This window comes from Astatotilapia calliptera, chromosome 17 (assembly GCF_964374335.1).
Source record: "Astatotilapia calliptera chromosome 17, fAstCal68.1, whole genome shotgun sequence".
NCBI lineage: Eukaryota > Metazoa > Chordata > Actinopteri > Cichliformes > Cichlidae > Astatotilapia > Astatotilapia calliptera.
In genome coordinates, this window is record NC_137438.1 from 33,833,826 (window position 1) to 33,850,184 (window position 16,359).

Consider the following 16,359-nt stretch of genomic DNA (forward strand, 5'->3'; position numbering starts at 1 on the left):
CAATCAATGTGACTTCCTTTCACTTTCATATCTCATTGAAGAAACGTAACTTTTTTTTTCGTATGCACGATCACACCTTCTATCTCCAACAATTTTCATGGACTTTTTTGGAGGCAATCAACAGTCAGTCACAAGAAATGAGTGTAAACTTGCTAATTAGCAAGGAAATACCACTCGCTTACTCTGCATTGTGTGAAAAATCGTACTAATAATGATGATATACTTTTTCTGTCTTTGTCTTCTTGCCTGTGAGTTGCCTCTTTTTTCTGTAACAAGTCGTGTTTATTAAAGTAGACCAAGTTTTTTGCTTTAAGGAGTCATTATGGAGTAAATGTTTGCACAATTAAATGGCTGGAAAATAACGACACCATTGCTGCTTTTTGATGGGTTTCCTTAAAGCCTCACTTTCACAGCACAATTCTGACTGCTACAGGCTACAAAAGAATGAAGGCTTGAAACACAAAAGGAAGAAGATAGCATTTTTCCCCCCAGCAGGCATCAGTAGCTTTCCCCAGGCAGCTTAAATGGAATCGAGGCAATGTTGCAAAGTGCACCAAGCAAAAAGAAAGAGAGTCCAATGTTAGACAAGGGTAAGAAGTCAAAGGGTTCAAACAGATGCAGTTGGTAATTTAAAGTCAGCAAATCAGCAAAGCTATTCCTAGAGCAGAAATACAATCTTGTAGTCTAATCTTCAGACTACAAGAAGTCTGAAGATAAAGGTCTGAAGATAAAGGTGGGCAAACAGCAAGCCTGACGTTATTGAGAAGTTATTGAGATATTAATGCAAAAATCATCTGCTACCAATTCTAAAGGTCTTTCAAAATATAACATAGCACCAGTTCACAAAGATAACAAAGTCAAGCTTAACTGCATGGAACATCAGCTAACTCTGCCCACAGTAGCGGTCAGCATAGTTAAAGTACTTCTACACAACTAATTAGTAAATGAGAATGACCGGTGAGCTGTCCAGGGTGTAACCCGCCTTCTGCCCTATTACAGCTGGATAGGTTCCAGACACCTACAACCCTCACCCGAACAAGCTGCTAACAAAGTGGATCTGTCCACTGTGCATATACAAGCCTTGGGATGATGCTGGTATTTCTTTTATGCATTTATTGACTTATCCATGTCACTTGTGTTGTAATTGATGCCTGCTCTGGTTTCTTGCTGCTGCACTTCCCACTATTTGGTGGTGTATGTACTGTTAAGAAGAAGGCAAAGAACTATAGATAACCATCTTTTTATGACTATTTTGGTCCTAATGTAGTTGATGATGTTGTGCAGTGAAAATATTTTTGGCCAGCTGCAGTTACTTCTTCAGGGTATCACAAGTTCGCCAGCCAAAAGATAGATACTCCAGGGAGTTATCTGGTTGCAGTGTGAGCTGAGCTGTTTGCCAGTTCAAGTTCCATATTTGTACATATTGAGCATGATTTTGGTCTTTTCATTCAGACCTTGGCAAGAAAGCAAATGATTGTACTGTACAAAATACTGAACTATTGATTTAGTAACTTAGTCATGTAAAATAAATAGATAAAATGTGATACACCTCAGACAATACAGGTCTCAGTTAAATTACACACACAGTTAGAAAAAGACTGAATAAGTGTGACTTGTGTGGAAGGGTTGCCAGGAAAACGCCTATAGTTAAAGGCAGTCTTATTCTTTAGGAAGGTAGCTTGATGGATAATGTATATGTGTGATGCATGCCCAGTGGCGGCTCCTGAAAAAAATCTCAGGGGGGGCAATTTTTATGATATCGACTAAAATGACCCATTTAATGAGTACATCAAACAACACAATTTTAATTTAAATTTAAAATGAACAACCATATTCTGGCCATTTGTATAGATTTGTAAAAATGAACAACCATATTCTGGCCATTTGTATAGATTTGTAAAAATGAACATGAACAGATTTTTTTTTTTTTTTTTGAATGAATGAAAAATAACTATTGAAAACAACAACTGTAAACTGATTGGGGGGGTGGGCTAAAGAGAGAAAGAGAGAGGGATGGAGAAAGAGAGTAAATATGGTTAAGGGTTCTTATTTGTACAAGAACTTTGCTCGTCTGTCTTTCTGAGTGGCAAATTTCTCGATGACCCTGGTGTTGAAATCAGGAAGTTCTTGTGTGAGTTTTTTCTCTATGGACAGCATAGCCAGAGCGTTGAGCCGATCCTGAGCCATATTGTTTCTCAGGAAAGTTTTTATCCTCTTTAAAGTAGAGAAACACCTCTCCGATTCTGATGTTGTCATTGGTGTGGTGATGAGGATGTTAAGAAGACTTACAGTTTCGGTGAATGTGTCTTGAAGGTTGTTTTCCATCAGAACCTGATAGAGCGCCAGCGCACCACTACAACTCTGAAACTCCTCGTTGTCGTAGATCAGGGACAGTTCTGTTTTAAGTCTGGCTTTGTCCAATGAGGGATAGGCTTCCACTGTGGTTTGTAGTGCTGCATCTGGAAAATTTTTGCTGTGTTGTTGGAACAAGTCTCCTTGCAACAGAGTGGCGCTGACAAGGTGCTTGGTGAAAGAAAACCTCTCCTTGGCATGGCTCATAATGGTGTCGCACACCTATCCAATAATATATAATTGGTAAGAGTTAGATTCAGTGGTAAGACTTTGGCACATGTCTCATGTTAATCATTATTCTGAAAAAAAAAATCTGTCCATAACAAAACAAAACAGTCATGACCACTATATCAAATGACATCTGACAGCATCGTCATTAGATTTTATCTGATGATCCGATTTAAATCAGACCAAGCAGCTAGTGCTTACCTCCAGTGCCAAATGGTGTTGCCTGTCTTCCCCCAATGTTCTCCGTCTCTTTGTGGGTGGGTCTTGAACAGGTCCCCTGTACTCCTCATCCACAACCAGATTAGGAAGTGCCTCCCTGATCCAATACATAAGTTTCATTAATGGCTTCTGAAAACTGAATAGGGATATATTAACCAAACAAAGGTTGTGTTCTAATTACCGGGAATTACCGGATTTAATTAATAACCGGACCTGGTTTAATGGCTGGGGGAAAACCAGTGCAAGTAAATAAAGGCCCTGGCCATAATTTCAGGAAATAGCCTATGGTATAGGCTACATCAAATCATTACTGGGAATATACTTCATCAAATATACTTAATCAAATATTTTTCATAAAATTACTTCAAAGGCTGATATAAATCAAAATTATCTGAATTCCATTAAACATTTAAGTCACAGAACACAGAATATATGCAGAGAATTTGATAGAATCTATGCATAGATAATTAACATTTATTCTAGGTTACATATTTATGCTTTTATGCCTACCTGATAGCCTGCATGCGGCTGATGAATGTCTGGGTGATCCCTGCGATGGTGACAGAATCGATGTTTCTCTTCTGTAGGTGGTTATACAGCATGTCTACATGTGGCATTATCTTGTGAAACAAGGCCAGGAAAAAACAGAAAGCTTCGTCTTCCAGCATTCTCACGAAACCACCGGCATCTCTCTTTGTAGGGGCATCAAATCCTTCACTGTTACGGATGGTCTGAAAACACCTCACCAGATCGTCTTTATGTTCATACACTGTATTCACAGCACGACTGTTGAAGTTCCAACGGGTTGCCGATGCACTTGGAAGTCGGTGCGCCACCACCTCGTCAAGCACTGCAGTCCTCTTGCTCGATTTAGTAAAAAAAGAAGCGAATCCTGCTATGTCGGAAAAAAAGTGACTGATTTGAGGGATGTGGGAGGTTGCTTGTTGCATTACCAGGTTTAACTGATGGGCATAACAATGTACGTAGTGAGCGTTAGCATAAATGTCCTGTATCTTACGCTGCACTCCTCCAGTGGTACCCCTCATTACAGCGGCCCCATCGTAGGCCTGGGCGATCAACTTTCTCTCTTGTCCCTGGGGGAGGATGAAGCGCAGCCTCTCCGATAAGGCACTGGCTATTGCATCTGCACAAGCATTGGGTAGCTTGATGAATTCAAAAAAACGCTCTTGAATACGGTTTCGTTGGTCAATGTATCTTAGCACCATGACTAACTGACAGTGTGTAGAAATGTCAGTGGTTTCATCAGCTTGAATGGCTAAAAACTTCGCTGCCTTTACTTCTTCCACGATCCTTTCTCTCAGAACTGCCAACATGCAATCCAGGATCTCGTTCTGGACTGTTTTCGAGGTGCCTTTAAATACAGTAGCATTTTCAAGGTGTTGCCTCAAGTCGTGATCAATTGATGCCATCAAGTCGACTAAACCTCTAAAAATCCCTGGATTGTCTGAGGAATCACTTTCATCATGTCCCCGCATTGCTAGCTCAAAAGCACCACAAAACTTAATACAATCGATGATTTTAGATAAAATATGACGGTTTTTATCTACCTCTTCGTTGTGCCTTCTTAAAGCAATCCGATGTCCATCATCTAGCTGCGCCGCTATGCTAGTTTTCCCTAGCACAGCTAGCTTTACACTGTTGTCCATATGAACTCGTGAGCTTTCACGTTTTCTGCAGGGGCGCAATTTTAAGCGCCCCCAAACCATTTAATTCAGCGACGCTGATAGGTCAAATATTTATTATTTTCCCCTGGCAACCATTTAATGATAGGCTATTTCGCTGCATATCAAGGGCGCTTTGACGAGCGCCCCAGAAGAAGAAAAACACCGTTTGTTGGTTGAACTTTAATGAGTCAGCTGGTGAAAATGTTAAAATACGCCTGGCTGTATATGGGCACACACATAGTAAAACTATCATTGATGAATTTTTTAAAAATATATATTTTTACTCCTCCACATTTGGGGGGGCGGAGCCCGAGCGCCCCCTATGGGCCAGCCGCCACTGTGCATGCCCAATGCTGGAACTGCCCCCTCTGCTCTGCGTGTGTGCTAGCAGTAGTTAGCAGTATGTATTCTATGTCCTCTGTGAGAGCACACCGATAGAAGTAGCTACACTGTGTTTGCCTCCTCGATAAAGGAATGTGCATCACTTTACTCTGCCAATTTGGATCAGAAGAGAAAAGTAGTTATCAGCTATACGAGACAGGCTACAGTAAAGACATTAAGCATTTACCAGAGGTCTCTTTACTATGTCTAGTCGCCACAAATCTGTTCATTTTGAAAAAGAACATGACAGCATGGGTTAGGTTTACTTAGCATAATCTAAACAAAACAGAAAACCTCAGCTAAAGCTCGATTCAAACTACAAGAAGACAATAACCCTAAGCATATCTAAAGCACAAAAAAGAAAAAGATTTAAGGAATTGCAATGGCCCAAAGTCCAGACCTCAACCCTGCTGAAATGCTGTGGCGGGAAAACCAGCAAACCTCAATGAACTGTAGCCCCACCGTAAAGGAGAGCATGCCATATTATATTTGAAAGACTGACAAAGTCATCCAGAAAATGATTACTTTTAGTTATTTCTGTTAAAGGTGATTCTACAAGCTACCGAGTCGTGTGGTGTAATTACTTTTTCCCGGGACCGCATAAAGTCCTCTAAAAACCTTTCATTTTGACATCACTGTGCATGTATCCAAAATGTTGTTGTTCTGAACAGCCATGTCAGTGACCAGTGTTGTATGATGATTCTCAACCTCTCGATCTTTAAACTGTTCCTTCTGTGTATGTGTGTGAATACTATGACAAACATTTACATGGAAATGAACACAGCAAATGATGAACCAGCCACAGGATTGCATTCATCACTGCAAGCTGCAGAGGTGACATTTAGACTATGACAGGAAATGTGATGAGTTATCAATCTTGCATACATATACACACACGCTCACACGTGCTATGAATAACTGTGATGTACCCAGCTGTCAGCCATATTTGACACAGGCAACACATTGGTGTGCATCCCAAGGAAAACTGGTTCACCTTGAATAAATCAGCGCGGCACTGTTCTTCATCTATTCCACACGCATCTACTTTGTTCCAGAGATGGTCATCAGTAACACAGATACTAATAAAATGAATAGTTCTCAGAACCACTAGCCTTTAAATCTAATACAAAAAATAAGAAAGCACATTACATAAGATTGATCGCCAGATACGTGAAAAATGCAAACAGCACTGTCTGCTAGTTTTATCATTTTGTAAATTACAGTGAGGTTTCTTATTTTCAGATGTTGAGTAATAAATAACAATGATTACTAGCCAGCAATATTTTCTGTGTATATTGTATTTTTCAGCTGTAACATCTCTTACTATTAGGCTTAAGACATACATCCCTGCCCTCTGCTATAGCCTTCTGAGACCAGTTCCGATTCTGCTCATTTCCTTAAGAAACTGTGGGAAAAATACTGAGAAACAACCACTGTTATGAAAACCATTGAATAGGCCAAGTCTTTTGATGATCTACGGTAATATGTAATTGCTTACTTGTGCTTACTTTGATTGTATTTTAAAAACATGCCATGCTAAAATAATCTAAACACTAGACCAGGAACTAAGTGAAATTTCAACTGTGGTATAAAGAGATGGTACATTTTGAAGTCAGAATAAAAGAAATCTACTGGGAGGAGACCTTGGGGCAGACTGTCATGATTTACTGAGTTTAATGGACTCAAACCGGACCGAGAGGTGAGCAAAGGTTAAGGATGTTTATTGCAAACAAGTTGAGATTAAAAAAAAGAAACTTTTCTTGGTGATACTACTCAGAATGTATGTGAGAGTGTGTGGGTGTGCAGTGGAGAGTGAGCAGGCAGGTAAGTATCTGTGGGAATCAGTCTCTGTCCTTTAGAAGGAAATCCAAAAACAGAATCCAAAATTCAAAGCACATGTCCTGTCCAGGTGGGCAGGTCCAAACGTAGCTCTATCATCTGGCAGTGAATGAGTGGAATAATCAGTCCATAAATTCACACAGCACTTGACAAGAAGCAAGGAAACAGGTGTGCAGCTGAAGGCCCAGCCCAAGGCTGATCAGGGGAACAACCTCCAGGGATTCATCTGGCTGAGAAAAATAAAAGAGAGCCAGAGTCAGAAAAAGGGTTAGGAAAAAGGAAGAAAGAAAAGTGTAGCAGGGCAGATAGTACCAGGACCATGATACTGACCTGTGACATGCTGAAGAGATGTCTTTCAACTGGCTTGGGGACACTTCAGCATCCCCTGGAAGAGCTGGAGGAGCTGTCTGGGTAGAGAGAGGACTGGGCGTTTGTATTTAGACAGCAATTTAGGGCCAGATGTATGTGCAATCCCCAGATAGCACTCATAGATGTGATTAGTTTTAAAACTGAGTTACAAAGGTTGCGCTGGTCATGTTCATGTCTGTTTCGTCACGCCACTTGGTTCAGTTTCCATGCATCTGCACAGCATTCTGTTCACAGTGATCATAGTTATTCCTTTCAGTAAGGTTAGTGTTTTTCCAGTTTAGGTTTTTGGTTAGTTGCAGTCTCTGTCCCTGTTATGTTTTGTCTACTCCCTTCTGCATCAGCCCAAATAAAGGCTCGCTTTCAGTTTAAGTTCACTCCCGTCTCCTCGCCTGTGTTTGCGCCTGGGTCCACCACGCACACTCTCCACACGGTCTCCCCCGCTGGCCGTGACAGACCTAGAGCTAAGTGTTATTGAAGCAGTCTGGCATCACCTTCACAAATGACAAAATGCAGTAACTTTGAAAGAGCTTTGAAATGTTTTTCTAGAAACCTGGAGACCTACTCTTAAGTTTATTTAGAAATTATAAATTACATTAAAACTTAAAGAAGAGAGTTCAAATTTTATTGATGAATCAGCCACAGCAGTCACTCACCATTTCTTTCCTATATACCTGTGGTGCTGTGAAAAATATTTGCTCCCTTCCTCATTTCTTTCTTTTTTTTTTTTTTTCAGATTTGTCATACATGTTTCAGATCATCAAACAAATACCGGTATATTAGTAGAAAAAGATAACCTGACTCAATAAAAAAAATGCAAAACAGCAGCCCCAGACCATCACACTGCCACCACTATGTTTGATTCGTGGTATGATCTTCCTTTTATGAAATGATCTGACAAAAAAAATGGAGGCAATTACTTTTTCACACAGAGCCAGGCAAATTTAAAAACTGCACTTTGCAGTTATTTGGGATATCTTTGTTTAATATTGGTCCAACTGTGACACATTTACATATATGAGAAGAGGCAGATTGCTTTTAAAAGCATTTTAAGTTACTTTTCCCTGGTTGAGGGCATTGCTTTGTTCCCTTCTTCATTCAGAGCTCGTTTGGCACCTAATACTTTACTTTCATTCGCTTAACAGTGACAGATTCAAGTTAAATATGATCCAAATACAACAGAATTTCTTACAACATTTTTCTTTTTGAGTTTTTAATGTGCTTTTGGCAGTTCTCCAATATCACTCGAGAAGGAAAATAACTGCGTATTACGTGATAGCATTACTCTAAAGATGTCTTAATATTCACTGAGATGAATTATCTCCAGCTAGTTTGGAGTAACTGCTAAAACAAAGCAACAATGCTAGGATGAATTGATTATCCTTTCAAGCATTATACAACTGTCAGCGTAACACTGAGATGCGTGATTGCCAAACATCCACCCTCAGACTCCCTCTCAGCCTCCAATATGAATAGATAATTACACTGCGTCATTCTTCTTTTTGCAGGTCTGCGATGTGTTTCAGCTCATCCCACGTCCCTAGCAGTGCATGAGTCATTTTGGTTCAACACTATGTTATGCAGAACCAAGCTGCCCTTTCTTTCTTTTTTGGGTGTTGATTCAAGCCCTCTTACACATTTCAACATGTCGAACACTACCACAAAAGACACAGGAAAATCCATTTGTCATGTCCCTCACAGTACAATTCATTATGGATGATGCACTGAACCACTTCAGAAGCTTTAAAGGGTCAGCTTTTCAGTGTTTTCTGAGAAAACCCATTTCAGAACATAATTAATCATCAGGGTGAGATGTTTTTGTGCTGTTTGGTAAAGGTGGAACTCCGTCTTCATTGTTGTGGAAAGTAATTGAGAATGGATGACGCTTTGCTAAACCCAAGGACTCTAAAAGCTGTCCTTTTCAGCACAGCGGACAAAGTAAAAACACAAGACATAACTGAGGTGATCAGTTAAACTGGAACATGACAAAGAGGAAATACTGGCAGAGCGAAAATTCTTGATTAAATAATGTTGAAAGAAAACATAAATATGCAACATTACAGATTTATTACAGATGTTAATGAAAGGCCGTATAAAGATTTAAAATATGTCATATGTGACCATTTGACCTCTCCTTCGAGATTAATAGATTGATTTTAAGATATAAAGAATTAAAAACTATGTTTCTTACTGCCATTGGCAACATATAATCATATGGAATGATACAATGAATATTTGGATTTTAAATATCACATTACTTTTGACCTCTTTTTCAAATAAGGTCAAACTTTCATAAAATGTCTTTTATCATCTTTTAACTATGATTAGAATTCAACTGCCTTCGCTTGTATTGGCAACATTTAGGAAATGATCAGTGGCGGCTGGCCCATAGGGGGCGCTCGGGCTCCGCCCCCCCAAATGTGGAGGAGTAAAAATATATATTTTTAAAAAATTCATCAATGATAGTTTTACTATGTGTGTGCCCATATACAGCCAGGCGTATTTTAACATTTTCACCAGCTGACTCATTAAAGTTCAACCAACAAACGGTGTTTTTCTTCTTCTGGGGCGCTCGTCAAAGCGCCCTTGATATGCAGCGAAATAGCCTATCATTAAATGGTTGCCAGGGGAAAATAATAAATATTTGACCTATCAGCGTCGCTGAATTAAATGGTTTGGGGGCGCTTAAAATTGCGCCCCTGCAGAAAACGCGCGAAGATTTGCTGTTCTAGAATTTTACCTCAGTCAGTAGCCTAAGTGAGCTATAAGGTCAGAGAGAGACGATGGCAGCGGTATTGTTAACGGTTGAGGCACAGCCTCCCCCAAATTCGGTTAGATCGCTTCTAACCTACCCTTTTGCCAGAAGGACAATGGCAGAAAAACTGCAAGTTAAAGAGTTGGGACCTGACAAGCCCGAAATTCAACTAACCCAGGCAACGAAGGAGAAGTCAAAAGCATACAACAGGACTTTTTGTCGGAGTTGGTTCCAGCGCAAGTCGTGGCTGACAGGCTGTGGAACAGCTAATGCACTTTTTTGTTTCCCGTGCATACTGTTCAAAAGTGACAAGTGTGATTTGACGTGGACACAATCTGGACAAACCGACTTAAAGCACCTCTCCGAACGAATCAAGAAACATGAAAGCTCACGAGTTCATATGGACAACAGTGTAAAGCTAGCTGTGCTAGGGAAAACTAGCATAGCGGCGCAGCTAGATGATGGACATCGGATTGCTTTAAGAAGGCACAACGAAGAGGTAGATAAAAACCGTCATATTTTATCTAAAATCATCGATTGTATTAAGTTTTGTGGTGCTTTTGAGCTAGCAATGCGGGGACGCATTTAGCCCACCCCCCCAATCAGTTTACAGTTGTTGTTTTCAATAGTTATTTTTCATTCATTCAAAAAAAAAAAAAAAAAATCTGTTCATGTTCATTTTTACAAATCTATACAAATGGCCAGAATATGGTTGTTCATTTTTACAAATCTATACAAATGGCCAGAATATGGTTGTTCATTTTAAATTTAAATTAAAATTGTGTTGTTTGATGTACTCATTAAATGGGTCATTTTAGTCGATATCATAAAAATTGCCCCCCCTGAGATTTTTTTCAGGAGCCGCCACTGGAAATGATGCTGGTGTATATAAGGATTATAATATCTATTATTCGTTACCTTCTCATACATATTATCGACTTTCTACTGTTTTTTTTTTAAAGGGCACACTGCACACCATGCTGGAATATCAATTCAGTTCAATTCAATTTCATTTATATAGCACCAAATCACAACAACAGTCACCTCAAGGCGCTTTATATTGCACAGTAGATCGTACAATAATACATACAGAGAAAAACCCAACAATCATATGACCCCCTATGAGCAAGCACTTTGGCGACAGTGGGAAGGAAAAACTCCCTTTTAACAGGAAGAAACCTCTGGCAGAACCAGGCTCAGGGAGGGGCGGCCATCTGCTGCGACCGATTGGGGTGAGAGAAGGAAAACAGGATGAAAAACATGCTGTGGAAGAGAGACAGAGATTAATAACAGGTATGATTCAATGCTAGACTATTAACACATAGTGAGTGAGAAAGGTGACTGGAAAGGAAAAACTCAATGCATCATGGGAATCCCCGGCAGCCTACGTCTATTGCAGCATAACTAAGGGAGGATTCAGGGTCACCTGGTCCAGCCCTAACTATATGCTTTAGCAAAAAGGAAAGTTTTAAGCCTAATCTTGAAAGTAGAGATAGTGTCTGTCTGGAAGCTGGTTCCACAGAAGAGGGGCCTGAAAACTGAAGGCTCTCCCTCCCATTCTACTTTTAAATACTCTAGGAATATGCATGAGTTTTTTTTTAGCTAATAGCTCCTTGGAAATCACCTTGTAGGTGCAAAAATATAATTTTATGTCTTTTGAACTGTGCTAGCTTTGGCATTTTTAGTAGATTTGACTAAAGAAATTGGAATAAACTGTGCTTTTGTGAAAGGTTGCTAATAACAAAGTCTGTAAAGATACACACAAGCTTAGCTTGTAAAAGCAGCACTGAGCGAGAGCTGCTTATATATCAATTTTTGAAAAATTCAAACAAAATTCTAGAGGGACTAATTTCTAATATTTGTAACCTGTGTTAACTAGCTTTTCTCTCCTAAGAATAAACTCATGGTCAAGCAGGCATAAACTGCTTGTTGTGATTATTATCGTGATTATTCCCACAACATTAAATATTGCTGTTTTGTCAGAGATAATTGAACTGCTGCTGTGCTGGGCTCACCTAAAACCATGGCCTTGTTTTCTTTCCTAAAAGAGAACACTTGATCCAGTTTCCACTAATGCATCTAGAGTCCCGTGTCCTGCTGTCCTACAAACCTTCAGTTTTGACATCAGTTGATTTCTGACACTTTCCTGTCTTTTTTTTTTCTTGCACCTGGAGTTTTTATTATGTGAAATAGACGCGCGACCACATTTTAAACAAGTGAACAATAGCTGCAAGTTCATCTCCTTTAAAAACCTCTGAGTTGTTCAAATCCATCATATTTTTGAGGGTTGTCGTTTCTAAATCCTTGAACTTTCAGATAGTTTACAAGTTTCAATGAAAATAAGACAATAAAGCCTGAACACTATAAACTACAGTGAGCCTGATTTCTTGTGTTATAGCAGACATGTCCTCAGAGCTAGAATGTCTCGCCATAACCAAAACAGACAAAGGGGTTATAAATAAGTAGCCTAAATGTTATAAATATAAAATATCAAAGTGTATTAGAAAATAAAAAGTAATCAATCAATTAATGAATTGATAAAAATCAATTCTCTTCAGCTTTTTAAGCAGCACAAGCTGTTGTGACAATCATCACTTTAAGGCTACATCCAGACGTACACTGGAATTTTTGAAAACTGAGTTTTCCAGTTTTTGTTAAAAAAAAAAATCCTGTCCACATGTCAAGTTTTGAAAAAATATCTCTGTCCACATGTAAATGCAAAAAACAAAGTCAAATGCTGTCAAGAACATGCCACATCCTAACCGTGTAGAAATGTTGGCCAATCAGAAGTCTAGAAGCCTGTTTACTAGGGGTGCAACGATATTCGTATCGATATTGAACCGTTCGATACAGTGCTTTCGGTTCGGTACGCATATGTATCGAACAATACAACATTTGTAATTTATTTTATCAACTTTCCTTCTGACGATGCTGTCTGTGTTGAGCGCTCAGTGAATCTGCGTTCGACTACTCCGCCTAGGCTGCACTGTCGAGCGCAGACCCACTGAGCGCTCAACACAGACAGCATAGTCAGAAGGAAGAGCGCAGGGCAAGCTAGCAAGACAGAAGTTGCAACATGGACCTCCCCCACCCTCATTCAGATCTGGCGTTTGGAATTATTTTGGTTTTCATGTGACGTATGACCCTGAAGATAAGCGAGTCATGGACTAAAGTAAAACAGTATGTTGGATGTGCCATGCAATGCTCAATTACATGGGTGGGAACTAGTGTGTTAGCGCAGTTAGCTCGTTAACGTGTTGGCCGTCTAGCCCCATGCACGGGGCGATCGGCGGTAGCTCGTTAACGGAGATTTGCCGTGTTGTGGCGTTAAGGTCATTTCAACGAGATTAACCTGAAAGCACTAGTGGGAACACAACGAATATGACTGCACATTTACGCCGACATCATCCTAGTGCAAAGACAAAAACAACAAGCATGCTACTAACTTTAGCCGAGTCATTTAGACAGCTGTTAGCACATGATTCTCCTTATGCTGCTGAGAATATAGCCCAGAAGAAGCGGATAGTATAGCTTTTATTTTGGAAAGAGACATTTCTCTGTAATAAACTCTCTTTTCCAAAGATGAGTGATTCCTCAATCAGATACAGGGCTTGCAATATCGCTAGCCCGACGTCCTGGGGCTAGCGATTTTTTTCAGACGGGCTACTCTGCCCGTCGGGCTATTGTAGGAAGGAAAAATATATGTCAATGCTTTTGCATTCTTTCAGAAATGTAGCTGGGTAATTATGTCATTGGCATCGGTGAGCCACTGTCAATATGTGACATATTGAAATCGCGTTTGAATTTGCGCTTGTTTTTTTGCTTTCACTTTGCAATCTTGCGAACTGTGTATAGAGAGCGACAGCACTGATCTGTGAGTGATGATAATTTGTGCACCAATTCCTCTGACATCGTCTTATTAATCGTTAACTTACTATGCAAACATGACAAGTGAAATCTCCCGCAGCAAGCTTAAACATGTGAGAGGTTGATCGCGCAGAGAATCGCTGAGCTTATGTGAGTGCGTGTGTAAAAGCAGCAGGATTTATATTTCAGTTCTGCTGAGCCAAATAAGACAGGTCAGGGTGAAGAAGTGACAGCCAAAGAAAAGCTTACCACAAAACGGAGAAGTTATGACAAATCAGACTATAAGGCAAAAAGAAAGTGCAGCTTTATGGTTTCATGGACAAAAGAATTTCTGTGGCTTCAATATGACGAGCTAAATAACCAGGGCTGCACATAAGTGGTCCGCAGGTGCGCATTTGCTGTCAAAATAAAAAACGCGCACAAGGGTTAGGGTTAAATTTAAAAACTGTACTTTTGAGTTAAAATATATATTTATAATTTTAATAAATGACAAATTAAAAAGGCATGAACATTTTTTTTGTATCGAAAAAATATCGAACCGTGACACCAAAGTATCGAACCGAACCGAACCGTGAATTTTGTGTATCGTTGCACCCCTACTGTTTACTTCATCATTTTCAAATGTTAATAATAAAAGACCGTATTTTGGATTTTGAAAGCATAAACAGGGTTTTGTACACTCACAAAACCTGAAGTACTTCTCAAAAGTTTTTTGTGTTTTTTGGGAAAGGCAACTAATTTTGTGTTACTTTTCAAGTGCCTTCATCATTTCAAGTGTTAATAACTAAAGACAGTATTTTGGATTTTGTCTCACTGGCTCCCTTGGCCAGAGTTTATTCAATTAAAAAAAATTAAAATTTTGCATTAGTGTAAATGATTCATAATCATAAGTCATAGCGCTGTGAGATATGGCTGGTGTAGACTCACAACCTAGGAATGGACAAAATGCATACAGCATGCATAAATTTAATTTGAAAAAATTACATTTATTCAAAACCGATGTCGACATTTGCATCGGGATTTGGGTTGTTAGTGTCTGCGCTGAATGTAGAAGTCACATCCAAAGTTCAGTCGGACGCCTCTTTCTTTCTAAATGGAGGGACAGTAACTGTGTGTGTATACGTGAGCATGTAAAAACTGCAGATAGTAAGATTAACAGCACAAGTATTTTGTCTATGTCCGCCATTGTAGAAATTCCCCTCATGCAAACAGTAACATCAGCACAGCATGACCTCAAAACAGGCACACACCTTTGACATTGCGTGACTAAATCTCCTTTACCTCGTCCACACGTAAATGCAAAAACTGAGTTTTTGAAAATCTCAGTTTATTAGTGATCAAAAAAGCCGTGTTCTGTGTGGACGAAAGGCCCAAACACATAGAAAAAGCTGCGTTTTCAAAAATATCCGTGTACATGTGGACGTAGTCTAAGACCAATACTAGCAATAGTAAGACCAAGAATAACAAGAAGTTCAATAACTAAAGTTGCAGGATTAAAATGTGTTGCAATCAGCACCACGAAAGCTGACCAGCACTGCATTGCCCAGCCTATGTTGATACAAGACACAAAATCAACAGCATTGTTATAAAAGTTTTTTCTGACTGTATTCAAAATTTATACATTCTATAGTTATTACATGCAAAGTTCCGAGATCAGTGAAGAAGGATTTACAACACAGAGATGTCTAACTTCTGGAAATCATGTTCATCATCAGTGGAGTGTGGTATGGAGGTGATTAGCTTGTAGCACAGCAGCTTTTAGCCCATCCACATTTTTGGGTTGAGTGTTTCTTCCTCTTTACAGCAGCTTATAGATTTCCAGTGGGATTAACATCAGACAAGTTGGCTGGCCAATCAATAAGATAAGATGATGAGGTGGTAGTGTTGGTAATGTGGGAAGGAAGCCCAGCTGGAAACGGAAATTAACATCTCCATAAAGCGCGTGAGCCAATAGCAGTACGAAGTGCTCTGCAATCTCCTGGTAGAAAGCTGAAGTCTGGACTTGATAAACCACAGTGGACAAACCGCCACCAACACCAGCAGATGACAAGGTGACCTAAATCAGCATAGACTGCAGGAACTTCACACTGGACCTCAAAACCCTTGGATTCTGTGTCTCTCCTCTCTTCCTCCAGATTTTCAAATTGCAGTGTTTACTTTTATGTCATTTACTTTCTGATGTCGTCGCTGGTTCGGGGTGGTTTGATTAGGAATGCGACAGCTGTAACCCCTTTCCCATAGATGCATGTCTTCCCTACTTTGTGAAGCTCCCCCAAGTTTTTGAATCAACTTTTCTCAAGGCTGCGCCAAATCCCTGATGCGTGTGCACCTTTTCCTGCCACACTTTTCCCTTCCAGTCACATTTTGATTAATATGCTTAGGTACAGCACTCTGCACAAGGCCAAACTTTTCAGCAATCACATCCTGTGGCTTACACAGGGTGTGATTGCTGAAAGGTTTGGCTATCGTGATCTGGACAACTGTCAAGTCAACAGATTATAAATGATTGTGACTGTGTGCACTGAACTAGATCGAGACATCTATCTTATCCATGCTTTTTAACTATTACAATATTTAAGTAAGTGAAACTTCATTTGTATAGCACCTTTCAAGATATTGATCACAAAGTGCTGTACAAAAGAAAACAAAAAAAGACTTTAAGGGCCT

General features: G+C 39.7%; 1 protein-coding gene and 1 long non-coding RNA gene across 2 annotated transcripts; both read right to left on the reverse strand.

The window, feature by feature from the left end:
* Nucleotides 1-1,785: 1,785 nt before the first annotated feature.
* On the reverse strand, nucleotides 1,786-4,824 carry LOC113028099 (zinc finger MYM-type protein 1-like). The gene is made up of 3 exons (XM_026178089.2): nucleotides 3,310-4,824; nucleotides 2,782-2,896; nucleotides 1,786-2,574 (listed from the first exon to the last, which is right to left on the reverse strand). Exons 1-3 carry the CDS (start codon nucleotides 4,524-4,526, stop codon nucleotides 2,047-2,049), a joined length of 1,860 nt encoding a protein of 619 aa, XP_026033874.2. The 5' UTR covers nucleotides 4,527-4,824; the 3' UTR covers nucleotides 1,786-2,046.
* Nucleotides 4,825-6,565: 1,741 nt separating this feature from the next.
* On the reverse strand, nucleotides 6,566-9,436 carry LOC145421519 (uncharacterized). The gene is made up of 2 exons (XR_013902900.1): nucleotides 7,035-9,436; nucleotides 6,566-6,934 (listed from the first exon to the last, which is right to left on the reverse strand). It is a non-coding gene; the product is annotated as an uncharacterized LOC145421519 (long non-coding RNA).
* Between the last annotated feature and the right edge of the window lie 6,923 nt (nucleotides 9,437-16,359).